Source organism: Monodelphis domestica, chromosome 1 (assembly GCF_027887165.1).
Source record: "Monodelphis domestica isolate mMonDom1 chromosome 1, mMonDom1.pri, whole genome shotgun sequence".
Classification (NCBI taxonomy): domain Eukaryota; kingdom Metazoa; phylum Chordata; class Mammalia; order Didelphimorphia; family Didelphidae; genus Monodelphis; species Monodelphis domestica.
The window spans coordinates 523,669,485-523,682,868 of NC_077227.1; the positions used below are offsets into that span (position 1 = coordinate 523,669,485).

General features: G+C 34.4%; 1 protein-coding gene across 4 annotated transcripts in view; it reads left to right on the plus strand.

Moving 5' to 3' along the window:
• The window catches only part of SPAST (spastin), a 101,919-nt gene extending 89,373 nt beyond the window's left edge, over positions 1-12,546 (plus strand). For all 4 annotated transcript variants that reach the window (XM_001371467.4, XM_001371493.4, XM_007476044.3 and 1 more), the window contains 4 exons: positions 3,395-3,474; positions 5,454-5,524; positions 10,077-10,117; positions 11,052-12,546. In XM_001371467.4, coding sequence (XP_001371504.1) covers positions 3,395-3,474; positions 5,454-5,524; positions 10,077-10,117; positions 11,052-11,174 — 315 coding nt within the window. In that variant the 3' untranslated portion in view covers positions 11,175-12,546. The remainder of the gene's footprint in view (positions 1-3,394; positions 3,475-5,453; positions 5,525-10,076; positions 10,118-11,051) is intronic.
• Positions 12,547-13,384: the final 838 nt, after the last annotated feature.

Sequence of the window (13,384 nt, forward strand, 5' to 3'; positions counted from 1 at the left end):
GTGACCTTAGGCAAGTCAGCCTCTCTGATGCTTGATTTCCTTATCCATGAAGTAGGAATAATATTAACAACTACCTCTCAAAGTTATGAGGTTCAAATGATCAAAATGTGCGTAGAGCACTTTGCAAACCTTAAAACATTATATACCAGCTATTTTATCATTATTCTCTTTTTTCCCTGTCTTTGTACTTTTGTTTAGTTGATATCCAATACCTAGAGCCCTTTCCAACCTTCATCCATACCTTTTTAATCCTCCCCTTCTTTCACATTCTTAAACACATTCTCTTGAAAGATGAATTCTCTGCTCCCTGTCAACACCTCCTAAATCTGGAAATAACCTCTCCTTTCTAGACTTCATTATAGCATATTATTTGAATGTTTCCTTTGTATGTATATTTTAATTTCTATTACTTGTATATGTGTGTACTTACACAAGCTAGTAAGCTTGTAAGCTAGTTGAAGGCAATGGATTGTTGAATATGCAGGGCCAGAGAGAGAGAAGTTTTGAGCCTGTGCAAATGACTAGGAGCATAGTTATTCAGTTAAAATGTAGAGAAAAGGGTTAAATATCTTATTTATGAGTATAAGAAAAAAACTAAACGGAAGTAAGACATATGTCATTTAGTTATTTATTGTTTAGTAAGGGTTTTACCATGGATCTGGCCTGTGCTTTACTGAGCACTACAACTACAAAGAATGAAAAGAATTTAGTTCCTATTCTCAAGAATTTTAAGTTCTAATGGGGAGACAAAATGCATGTAATTAAGTATATGTGTACTATATATATACACACGCACACATATATATACACACACACATATACAGAACAGATGGAAGGTAAACATAGAGGAAGAGGGGTATGCTCTAGCTGAAGCAGTTGAGGACAGGGTGAGGAAAGGAATGGAAAAACCTCTTGCATAAGTGGAATTTGAGGGTGCAGTTGGGTGGCTTAGTGGATTGAGAGCCAGGCCTAAAGATGGGAGGTCCTTGGTTCAAATCTGGCTTCAGACACTTCCCAGCTGTGTGACCCTGGGAAAGTCACTTAATCCCCATTGCCTAGCCCTTACCACTCTTCTGCCTTGGAATCAATGGTTAGTATTGATTCTAAGATGGAAGTTAGGGGTTTAGAAAAAAATAACAAGTGGAATTTGAGCTGAGTCCCAAAGAGAACCATGGAAATGAAGAGGCAAGAGTGAGCAGAGTGAGCATTCCAAGCATCGGGGACAGCCAAGGCAAAGGCAAGGAGACTGGATATAGAGTGTCATGTTCCAGGATCAGCAAGTAGGCCAGCATAAGTGAATTGTATGATACACAAGAGGAGTCAGGTGTAAGAAGACTGGAAAGGTAGGAAAGTGCCAGGTTGAGAAGGGCTTTAAGTGCCAAACAGATGTCTTTATATTTGATCCTGGAGGTAATAGAGAGCCATTAGAGTATATTGAGTAGGAGGATGACAACATGCCTATATCTTTGCTTTAGGAAGATCACTGTGTCAACTGATTAAAGTGGGTAGAGACTAGAGACAGGGAGAACTGAAGAAGGCTATTATCCTACTTCAGACAAAAGGTGATAAAGGTCCTATACAAGGGTGGTTACTTTGTGAATGGAGAGAGGTGGATGTATATGAGAGATATTGTGAAGGTACCAGTGGCAACTTGGCATTGTGGGGTCAGTGTGAGGGAGAGGTTAAAGATGACAGCAAGGTTGCCAGGATTCCCATAACTCTTCATTTGTACCATGACCTTCCAGTCCCTTGATCCTTTCTTTCTCTGACCATCTCCCTTGCACTAGCTACTTTTTTCCTCCATCTTACCTCCTTGGGGAAACAATTCAACTCTTCACTGTCTTTCTTGAATTCCTGGTGTCCTTATCATATTGCCAATAATACCTAGCCAAACCTCAACCTTGGATCGCTTCCACCACTCCTGCAGAATGCAAGTAGAGAATATCATGCAGCCATTTTGACTGGATCCACTATAGATTTTGTTATATAATCTCAACTGAACCCTTGCTGCTACTGGACTGATCCTACTGTTCCTTCCTTATCAATTCAGTATTCCTAGTGTCCACAGTTTATTGGCTCTTCCAAACTTGGCCATCATTTTTAAAATCTCCCAGGGCTACCCTTCTGCCCACTCTCCCAGCTGAAAACTTTACCCCATATTTGACAGAAAAAAATCAAGGATATTCAACCATGAACTCTCCTCCTCCTTCATCTCCTGTCACTTTCGTGCCTTCCACCATCCTCTTTTCTTTAATCCCTGTTTCATATGATGAAATGGCCTTATTCCTTATCAAGATTAAGCCCTCTCTAACTGTTAAAATGATCTCATGCTATATCATCTGCACTCTTTTTAAATTTTTATTAAATATTTCTTGATTAATGAAAAACATTTTTAATATTGATTTTTAAAATTTTGGGTTCCAAATTCTCTCCTTCCTTCTTAATCCTCCCTCACCCCTTGAGAAAGTAAGCAATGTCATTGTTTATGTATGTGAAGTTATGCAAGACATATTTCCATATTAGTCATGTTGCAAAAGAAAGTACACACACACACACAAGAAACAAAGAAAAAAAGTGAAAAATTATGCTTCAGTCTGCACTGAGTTCATTAGTTCTTTCTCTGGAGGTGGATAGCATTTTTCATCATGGGTCCTTTGGAATTTTCTTGAACAGAGTATTAATTCTATCACAAGTTGATCAACATTAAAATATTGCTGTTACTGCCTGTCATGCCATGTATTTTCAGTCTCTTCCTGTCTACTGGCTTATTTCCTAATGCCTACAAATATCTGTGTCTCTCCATTCTGAAAAAAAACCTCAGTTGATCCTTCCATCATCCTATCCCTCTTCTGCCCTTTGTAGCTCAGCTTCTCAAAAAGACCACTGGCAATTGATACCTCCAATTTTCCTCCTCTCTCTCTCTTCTTAACCTTTTACAATCTGGTTTCTGACCTTATCATTCCACCAAAACTGCTCTCATCATAGTTACAAATGATCTTTAAGCTGTCAAATCTAATAATCACTTTTTCTCAATTCTCATTCTCTTTGATCTCTCAGCAGCCTTTAACACTGTTGATCTCTCTTCTTTAATACTTTCTTCTCCCTAGGGTTTTGGCACATCACTTGCTCACATATTGATTGTTGGATTAGTGCCTTTGACAGTATTAGGGAAGTTGAGAAGAGAGGAAGGAAGATAACAAATTCTCTTTTGAACATGTTGAGTTTAAAATATCTAAAAAGTGTCCAGCTCAAAATGCCCATTAAACATATGGTGATTAGAGCTAGATATATAGATCTAAGTGTCATCTGAATAGAGATATTTGTTTCTTAAGATGATTTTAAGCTGATGGCCTTTGTGACTTATGTCTGTTTTTTTTTTCCTCTCACATTCTAGACTAGGCTACTTTTACTAAAAAATCTATTAAGCAAACAAGGAAGCCCATTGACCCAAAAAGAGCTAGCTCAGCTAGCTAGGTGAGTAATTTTGCTTGGATTACCCCAGTACTTTTGTGAAGAAGTAGTTTTCTGCTTGATTTAAAATAAGTTTTATGACAAGGAGATGCAGATTTTCTATGTAATGTATAAAATCTTTGCCTAAATATTTACATCTTCTCAAAAAGAATGTTTCATATAACCTGATAGTAATGGATCTAAATTGTGAAGGTTTTTTTCCCCCTAGGACTCTGTCCTAGACACTCTCTTCTAAGAGTCTATACTTTTTTTGATGATGTCATCAACTCTGCTTTTAGTCATCATTTCTAATCTGTTCATCCAGACCTCACTTTCAGTCACATCTCCAAATACCTTTTTAGTGAACATTTCAAGCCACATGTCCTATAGATAACTTAAAAAACTGAACTTATTATATTTTTGTTGTTGTTTTTTAAAAAACCCTTACCTTCTGTCTTAGAATTGATACTAAGTATATGTTCTAAGGCAGAAGAGCAGCAGGGGCTAGGCAGTTGAGGTTAATCAACTAGGAAGTATCTGAGGCCATATTTGAACCCAAGACCTCCCATCTCCAACCCTGGCTCTCTATGCACTGAGCCACCTAACTGCCCCTATTATCTTTCTCTTCTTCCCCCCAGATCTCCAACCTCCCCTCTCTAAAATGTCTATTACTGACAGACCATCCTCCTAGTTACACCGTCTCCTCCTCCCCCTGCACCCCTATTATTTTATGTCTATGTCCCCTTCTCTCCTATAACAGCCTGTTGCAGGTCCTCATTACTTTGCATCTACACTATTGCAGTAGTTTTCTGCTTGGCCTCCCTGTTTCCCTACTCCTTTCTATCCTCCAATCAACTGTAAAAATGATTTTCTTAACACAGTACTCACCATGTCACTCTTACTTAGTAAATACCAGTGGTTCACTATCCCCTTTAGGAACAAATAGAAAATTCTCTGGTTGGCATCCAAAACCTTTCATAACCTTTCATAATTTGGCCTTCCTTCTACCTTTTCAGTATTCTTACATCTTATTCACTGTCACATACTCTGCTTAAACATGATACTTCATGTCCTTCTTTAATGCATTTTCACTGGCTGTCCTCCAGAATTCTCTTCCTCCTCACCTAAGCCTCTGGCTTTAGTAGCTTCCTTCAAGTCTTATCTAAATAAAATTTCACCTTCTTTAAGAAGCCTTAACCCAGTCCCCTTTACTGTGAGTGCTTTCCGTCTGTTGACTTATGTGCCCTTTGTCCTATATAGAATTTGTTTATAATTTATATAATTTGTTTATATATAATTGTTTTCATGTATTCATACTTAATTATGACTTTGGCATGCCACATATTCTTTATTTTAATTGTTGAACAGTCCTGTTAGGTTAACATGCATATGTATGTACCTGTCCATTAGGTAGGTGAATGACTATCAGTTTTCAATGATAGCTATAGTCTTACAGGTAACGTGTAAAGTAAATACTGGGACAAGTTAAAATTATTCTGCCTTTTTGATTAATATTTTGACATAGTATATGAGGAATAAATAAATGACTAAAATTTAAACATCTTTAGATAAAATGAGAAGAGAATGAAATACTTTTGTGTATTTTTAAAATTTTAACAAAAGTAATTTTTTTCTTATAGATACTGAATATAGTATTGAATGAGACTTATTTCCACTTCCCAACAAATAACATATAGCAAAAAATGCTTTGTTGATTTGGTTACCATTCATTTTTCTTAATAGCTTTTTATATCAAACATTTTTTTCCTTTCAACCTTCTTGCTCTGAACAGTTGTCAAGGCAGTAGTTAATCTTTGTTAATGTGTTAATGAATTCCAGTGATTCAAAGATTCCACCTTTCCCAATAAACACAAATGTAGGATCTTTCTAAAGGTAAAAAAGAAATATCTTACCCTAAAATAATGACTCTAGTCATAGAAGCTTAAGATTCAGTATTTCTAGTGGTGTAAATGTTTTGGTGTTCTTTTTTCCCTTTACCCAAGAATGACTGAAGGATACTCAGGAAGTGATTTAACAGCACTTGCAAAAGATGCAGCCCTGGGTCCCATACGAGGTAGGTGATAAACAAGCACATTCTATTTCTATCTATTTTATTCTATCTTCTGCAATTTACCTTGTTAGATACTTTGTTATCAAAGGTTATGGGCACTGAAAGCATTTAAAACCTAGGAGAGTTCCAGTAATGGAATTTTTTTTAACTGGAATTTATTACAAAGATGATTCATTCTAAGCCAGATTTAGTTTGCCATGACTGGAAAATATAGCATTGAAATAGTTTCTAGTCATCAGTTTGTTATTTAATTAAAAAAGAGTCCACAATTCTTCTACTTTTAATTTTGCCTTGTCGTTTCCTGCTGTCTTATGCAATCATTAATTTCTATTTGTTCAATTTAATTTTTAGGGAGTTCTCTTCCTTAAACTTTTGTGTTTCCTTTTCCCTTTGACCAGTTCCACTCTTTATGGAGTTGTATGTATAAATGGAATTTTGGGAAATACTAAGGGACTTCTGGGGGATGAAGTCCAAAGGCTCAAAATCTCCATTTATACAGTTGTTTTCTTTAATTGGTTTTTTGGTGGGGCTTCCATTTCCATTTGGCACATTCTAGTCTTTAGGGAGTTTTATTCAGTAAATTTTTCCTCAAGTTGTTAAATCTTTCTATCATTTCTTTTATTATTTGAATTTTAAACTTTTTTTCAAGTTCTTCCAAGAGTTCTTTTTGGTGCTGACATCCTTTCTCACTTTGCCTTGGAGTGTCACCTTTTTTTTGCCATTGTTGTCCTCTTCTGAGTATGTATTTTGATATCCCCTGTAACCAAAGTAACTTTTCAAGGTTAGTTTTTGTTGGTTTTTTTTGTCTTTTGCTTATTTTCTAGTTATTTCCCCCCCTCACTATCTTGTCTGTCTGTTGAGGTTCTGCACTTCCAAGCTTATACTGTAACCTTCTCTGGTGCTTGGGGTAGGCTTGGCTATCTGGTTCTCAAATTGTGCACCTCAAAGAAGAGATAACCTGACTGGCTTCTTGTGGGGAGGCTTGTAGCTGTTTTGTCCACCTCAATTAGGTATTTAATTAATTTTCATCTTTCATTCATCCTATAGATGTCAGAACGAAACTTCCTGCCCTTATTGCCAACCCTACTAATTCTTCTGAATGCTTTGATTTGATACCCTTTCCTATTTGAACTATAGCTTCTACACTCAATCAAATGCAGATATATGTAATAGTAATATTATAGTAATAGTAATATATAGTAATAATTTATGGTATTATAATAGTAATAGTTTATATAAACAGTAGAATTGCCCTTTACTATTACTCCTGTACCCTTCAGACTCATCTACTTGCTTGGGAGAATCTGAGATTTGAATGATGTGCTTGATTTGGAAGTGTCAATTCTGTTTAGTAGCCTCTCCCCTTAACTCTTTAATAATAGGTTTCTAGTAATTTTCAGATGCTAAATAATGGTTTTGATTGATTTGGAACAAGATTATTTGATTAAATGCTTACAAACTTTCCATTTGTTAGAATTAAAATTTTCTGGAGACCGTATATTAAATTATAATTATTTATTGGAAGTAAAGATTGGAGTTGGAACCTGGATATGTGTGGGAACAACATAAGAAGATTAGGGGCCCAATACATCCCAGTTTGCAAGGTCTCTGGGTCTTACTGATGGTGGGAAGTCTATGCCAGGCCTGCAGTGCTATGGCTTTAATTTACTGGTATGCTACTAAATTATAAGCCAACTGATTTTGAACTGTGGCATAAACTGATTGCCCAGTAATCATGTCATAGGTAATTCTAAGCTGAGCATTCCTTTTATTTTCTGCCTGAACTTTTGCTTTATCCTCATATTCAGACTTACATAATAAATATTATTCTCCTGTTAGACAGGCTTTAGCTATACTTTTCCAGTCATTCAGGGGGAGAATGTTATTAGAAAGGGTCTCCACCAATTTCATTTTAACTGGAGCTATAGGACCGTATTGAGAAGTAGCTTGCTTTAAATCTTTAAAAACTTTTAATGACACAGGCTGATGTATCTGTATAAGATTTCCCTGTGTGTCAGTCTGCTCTACTGTTGGGAAAGAGAAATACTGTAGCACTTTATCATTTGTGTCCTGATTTTTCTCTAAGGTTAGTTGTAATAGAGACATCATAGGTGTTTTATCAGGGGAAGGAGCAGCAGAAGGAGGAGGACAATTGGCTGCCTTTCCTAGTGATTCTACTTCAGACTCTGAGGGAAGTGATTCTATCCTACATTGATTCTTTTTTTCTTGGGAAGATTTCCCAGGAAGTTTTCTGAAAAACTGGTTTCTTTGGCTGGAAAAAGAAAAGTGGAGTAGCTAGTCACTTCTGGAAGGGGATATTAAGGAAAACGTTCGGTAGAGAGAAAAGACTGATAGGTGCCATAGTTTTACTCCTGGCTATAAAATCCTCTTCTTGACCCCTAAAATCCTTTCTGCCAAACAGAAAGAAAAGAATTTTTCTCATCTGAATTTCTGCATTTAGTTTTAAGCTGAGATTCTGATTTGAGATAAAATCTTTACCACATTGAAGACACCATTCTGGTTCATGAACCCATGAGTAATTTGTCAAGCAGATCTTGACAGCTATCCCAAGCTGATCTGAGTTTGCCACTCATGTCTCCATTTACTAGCCAATAGAGACCACATCAGGAAGAGTCATATGCTTCCTAGCCATAGTTCACATGTGCCAGCCAAGTCCCCAGCCTCTAAGCATCAAGCCAAAAAGAGCCCAGAAATCCTTTGTCACTTCCTAAATGCCCTCTTATAATACCAGTGATGTCACTCCTTCTGGTCTCCCTGGATAGATAGACTTGATCTTAATCCTGGTCAGAGGCCAGACTTCCAGGTACCAAGAGTCACAGGGGACAAGAGGTATCTTCTGAGATGCCAGGGAGCCACACAGCCTCTGTAATACATCCTCTGGCATCCTCTGTAGTACACATGCACCTAATCAAAGGGTGGAGCTATTTTAAAACTTTACAAAGGGAAAAGGGGGAGAGGATAAATTTATATGAACTTCACATACAGTGTAGTAAACATAATTAGACCTTTAATAATATTCCTATCTCTTCAGTCATATTTTTAAAAAGCAACCTAAAAGCAGTATATATGATGTCATATGTAAATTTATGGATAAGTTAGGGACTAGCCTTACAATTTCATTAGTATAATGAGTTCCCAGTAAGGAAGTTCTCCCTACTGATATAATTCAGTCTCTTCTTTGAAACTCAGTCTACTGAGAGGTGAAGAGACTTCCTCAAAAGTAATGCAACCATTATGCATAAGCTGCAAGACATGAACCTAGATCTTGCTGGCTTTGAAGCTACCTTCCTATTGTGTAATTTGAATCTCTTGCCCTAAAAACTCTGATCCTTACCAAAACTACAATCCCAAGCACCCTACTCACTTCCTGTTATTACGTGCTGATGTAGACAGGATATAAATTGGGTGGAGTTCCATGTCTAGCTCCCTTTCCTTCTTGTTACAGCTTTGGTGGAGTGGGGAATTTTTGAAAAGAGAAAAACTTAGTCACATGGTTCTATTTTGTCAGTTAATAAATTTAATAAAAATAATACTTGAAGCATTGGATGTATACTTAACTTCATAGAAAACCTTAGTCATGTGGTTCTATTTTGTCAGACAATAAACTTTATAAAAATAATACTTGAAATATTACAGATTAATTTAAATCCTACACTATTAAGTACTTCATACTGTCTTTCAAATTTATGGATATGTTTAGAAATTCTAACTATTCCTAAGTTCCAACTAACTTATCACAGTAGAACCAGAATCTTAGCAAAAATACATCATTTATATTTTTAAAATGTTTTCTGCTATTTTGAAACAAATTAGAACAGTACAGTGATCCCTCACCTATTGTGGGAATTACGTTCCAGAGACCCCCTAATAGGTAAAAATCCATGAAGTAATAACATTTACTTTATTATATATATTTTAAGTCTTTACAAACCCTTCCCACTCGCCTTAAAAGCTTTTCCACACTCTTATTAACCCTTCCTACCCTCTTATAAACACTAGCCAATCACTGCCCAGGATACAAAATACAGCACTGTGGTTGGTTGCCTTTAATTCCATCAGCCAATAGTGTGCCATGTACAATCTCATGTTGGCAAACTTGTGCAAGTGGTAGTGACATACTATATTTCCATTGTGTACAGTATAGTATTCATCTGTAACATAGCAAAAACTCCATTATGCAGAATTGGATTTTTTCTTAAACCTGCGGTACAGTGAAATCATAGTGTAGAAAGGGACAACTGTTTTTGAATGGTCTTTCATATGACTGACAAGTTGTGCTCTCCAAAAACATTAAGAGGGAGAAAAATAGCAAACTGCTGTGCTTTAATGTTGTACATAATAATTGGGTCCCTCAGAGTGATTCAGCAACGGAATTATTCTTTTCAGGTTTTTGTAGGATTTTATGTATTGGTAAAATAATGTGTCTTATCATCAAATATATGCTTTCATATATACTTTTATTTTATTGTTATACAACAGAAACCCGAGTTTCATTTCTTTAAAAAAAATTTTTTTTTGTTTTTATATTTTGTAGAATTGAAACCAGAACAAGTGAAGAATATGTCTGCCAGTGAGGTATACTGCTTTATCATTCCCTATATATATATTTTTTTAAAAGTCAGGTGACTTACCTGAATTATTTTGCTGTAGTAATTTTTCATCTAGTGAAATAAAATTTTCTTTGTTTCCCTTCAGAATTCTTTTAGAAAGTTTTTGTATATGAGTATAGTGTATATGTGTGTGTGTGTGTATTTACATATATATATACACACACATACATATGAGTATATGTATATTGTATAGTCAGAATATCAGCTTAGCCAAGTTTGGAGAGATTGTTACCAGAAGCCTATTGATTTTATTTTTATTTTTTTCCTACCACTGCCATTTAATAAATAGCCTCCTAAGGCAAGGACGTGTGATAATCTGTTTTGATGGAAGGAAGACCCACAAAGGAGAAATTTTTTGAAGTACTGAAGTAATAATGATATAATCCTTACAAATTTTACTCCTTAGGTTCTCCCATAAAAATTAAATACAAAGTAATTGTATTTAGGAAGCTATGCTTTATTATAATTGTAAGAATGAATTTACATTTAATTTACAAGGAATTTTCTTTTCAAAATCTCTCTGAGGTAATTAGTACCAGGAAATTTGAGGTTTGGAATTATTCACCCCAAGTCTAATGCCCTCTATCTGACATGCTGCTTCCCCCATTTTTTAAATGTCCAAGTTGACCTTTCTAATGTGCCCTCACTTTAAGAAACTCAATAGATAAAAATTCAGAGTTCATTTAGCATGTTCCCTTTATATGTTTAAAAGATTAATGAAGTGTTATTTTTAGACAATATTTTGAATAACATGGAGTATAAAGTAAAATATATCTCTTTGTAGCATTAATAGACAGAATGAATAATCTTAGTCTTTGTATGTATATTAAAGAAAATGTTTATTTGATAATTCTGCATATATTTATAAAAACATTCTATTTTTATTCTTTGGTAAACAGATGAGAAATATTCGATTATCTGATTTTACTGAGTCCCTGAAAAAAATAAAGCGCAGCGTGAGCCCACAAACCCTAGAAGCATACATCCGTTGGAACAAGGACTTTGGAGATACTACAGTTTAAAGAAATACTTTTGTGAAACTGAGATTATGTTTACCTATCAAGAAGGAGAAACACTATTTGCAAGGATCAGCTGGTTTAAACTGCTGGAATTCGGCCTAAGTTTATGGGATCTTACTGATTCTCACAATTATTTGTGCACTAAACTTAAAACTGAACTAGAAAGCAAATTTCAATAAAAACATACAATGTGAATAGAATACATTTGCTGTTTAAGGCATCCTTGCCTTTATAGTCAGGGTTTCCATACTGGGTACTATAAATTAGAGCACAATAAAAGTGATTAAGATCTTCTAGCAGTTTAATCGTGGTGTGAATGATAATTTGTACATGTTGTTACAGATGAAAGTATTCCAGAGTTATTAAATGGTAGAAAGCACCAGCACCTTTGGTCTTCTATCTTCTCACTATTTTTTCCCTCCTCACACTTTTTTTTTTCCCATTCCCTTGTCCCACAGTTGTCTTAATTACAACATGTAATTGGAATGCCAAATGCCGTAAGTTTATTTTGTTGTTCAAAATTCAATCCATTGTGCCAAATGAAACTTTTTTCCTATGCAACAAGAAGAGGAAAAAGCATTCTCAATATTAGATTTTTTTAACTGCATAAATCTGTAACTATATTATAAAGCAGTTGGGGGGTTTTCCCTTGCATTTTCTTATCTTGATACTAAATGATTAGTCAGTTTGATAGCAACAAAACTCCAGTGAAACTGTGTAGCAACTTTTTCACAGAACTCAAAGCCCAATTCACATTTGGAATACAGTATTTTTTTCCTTTTAGTATATTTATAAAGAATCAATTATAGTGCTTTTTCTTGGTCCTAATTTGTTTTCTTCTGAAATTAATCTGTTTAAAAAAGACAATATTAACTACTCTTACACTCATTCAGAAGGGGAAAAAAGGGGGTAAGTTATTGACTAAATCATTTCTAATTTTTTTGCTTCTTTTCACTGTTTACAGGAATACTTATAAGCCAGCAAAACTACCATCTTTAATTCTTACTAGTGATTAATCTATTCAACCAAGCTTTAAAATAAGAGGTTATTGGATTTTTATACATTGCATACAGTAACATTTTATAAGTTTCATGTGCTCACTTTGTATGCTAAAAGTCTTAGACCCAGCTAATAATCTGCTTTTTTAAAAATATATGTAACTTGTTTCTTGTTTGTATAAATATGCCTGAATTTTTAATTATGAAAATGAAATTGTAGTAAATAGAAACTCTTAAATCATGATCTATTAAATATTGTAATAAAGGGAAATTGATATTTGCCCTTAGTTTACTTGTTAAAAATTTGTTTACAGAATTATTGTGGTGCTTAAATGCTGTTGTTATGATTGGAGAGAATAAATTTGTAGTAAGAAGTATATTTGTTTTTTTTTTTTAATGTCTTTAGTGAGAGTGTGTGTATCTACATATATACATCTAGATGTTAAAAATAAGAATTTGTCCCACTAGATAAAATTTCTATAATGAAATGTTTTTTTCATTAGTTTTTCTAAAAAGTTTTATAAACTTTTATCTCAAAGTAGATGATAAATGGGCCCTCGGGGTTATCAGCTATTTGTAGCTAGAACTTAATTAGCTACCTGTGTTTTTGGCAGAAATATCATATGATTTTCAAGGTGAAATAGCAAATATTTTTAACACAACAAATACTAGTTTAGAATTATTTGGCCATTTTCTTGCTTTTTAGTTAGCATAAAGAATAGGTATATTCTTACTAAACAACTATCTTAATTTTTTTTATCTTTTCATTCAATTTTCTCCAGCATCATAGATTTTATAAGATGTTTCAAAATAAGAATATGCAAGTGATGGAAACTGATAGATTCTCATTTTAAGACATTTTTGATGGTGAAGTTTATCAAGTTAACTTTTAATTGTAACTTTTGCGAGAATTAGTATTGGTTTCCTAAACAAAGCACTTAGCTCTTAAGGAACAGGCTAGTCATTTTAAAGTATCTGCTTTCATTTTCTAAACTGTTTTAAGCATCTTAAAATTATTTTAGATTTTAGTTGAATAATTTTAATAAAATTTATTTTTGAATTTTTAAGTATTAAAGAGTAATTGCAAGCCACTAATAACCAAAGATTAGTTCACTGTTATGGATATACTTTTTAGTGATGTAGATTCCATCCCATTCTTTCTTGCCTATCCTTCATGATTCTTCTCTTTGCTTTCCATTAAGTTGCCATGGCAAA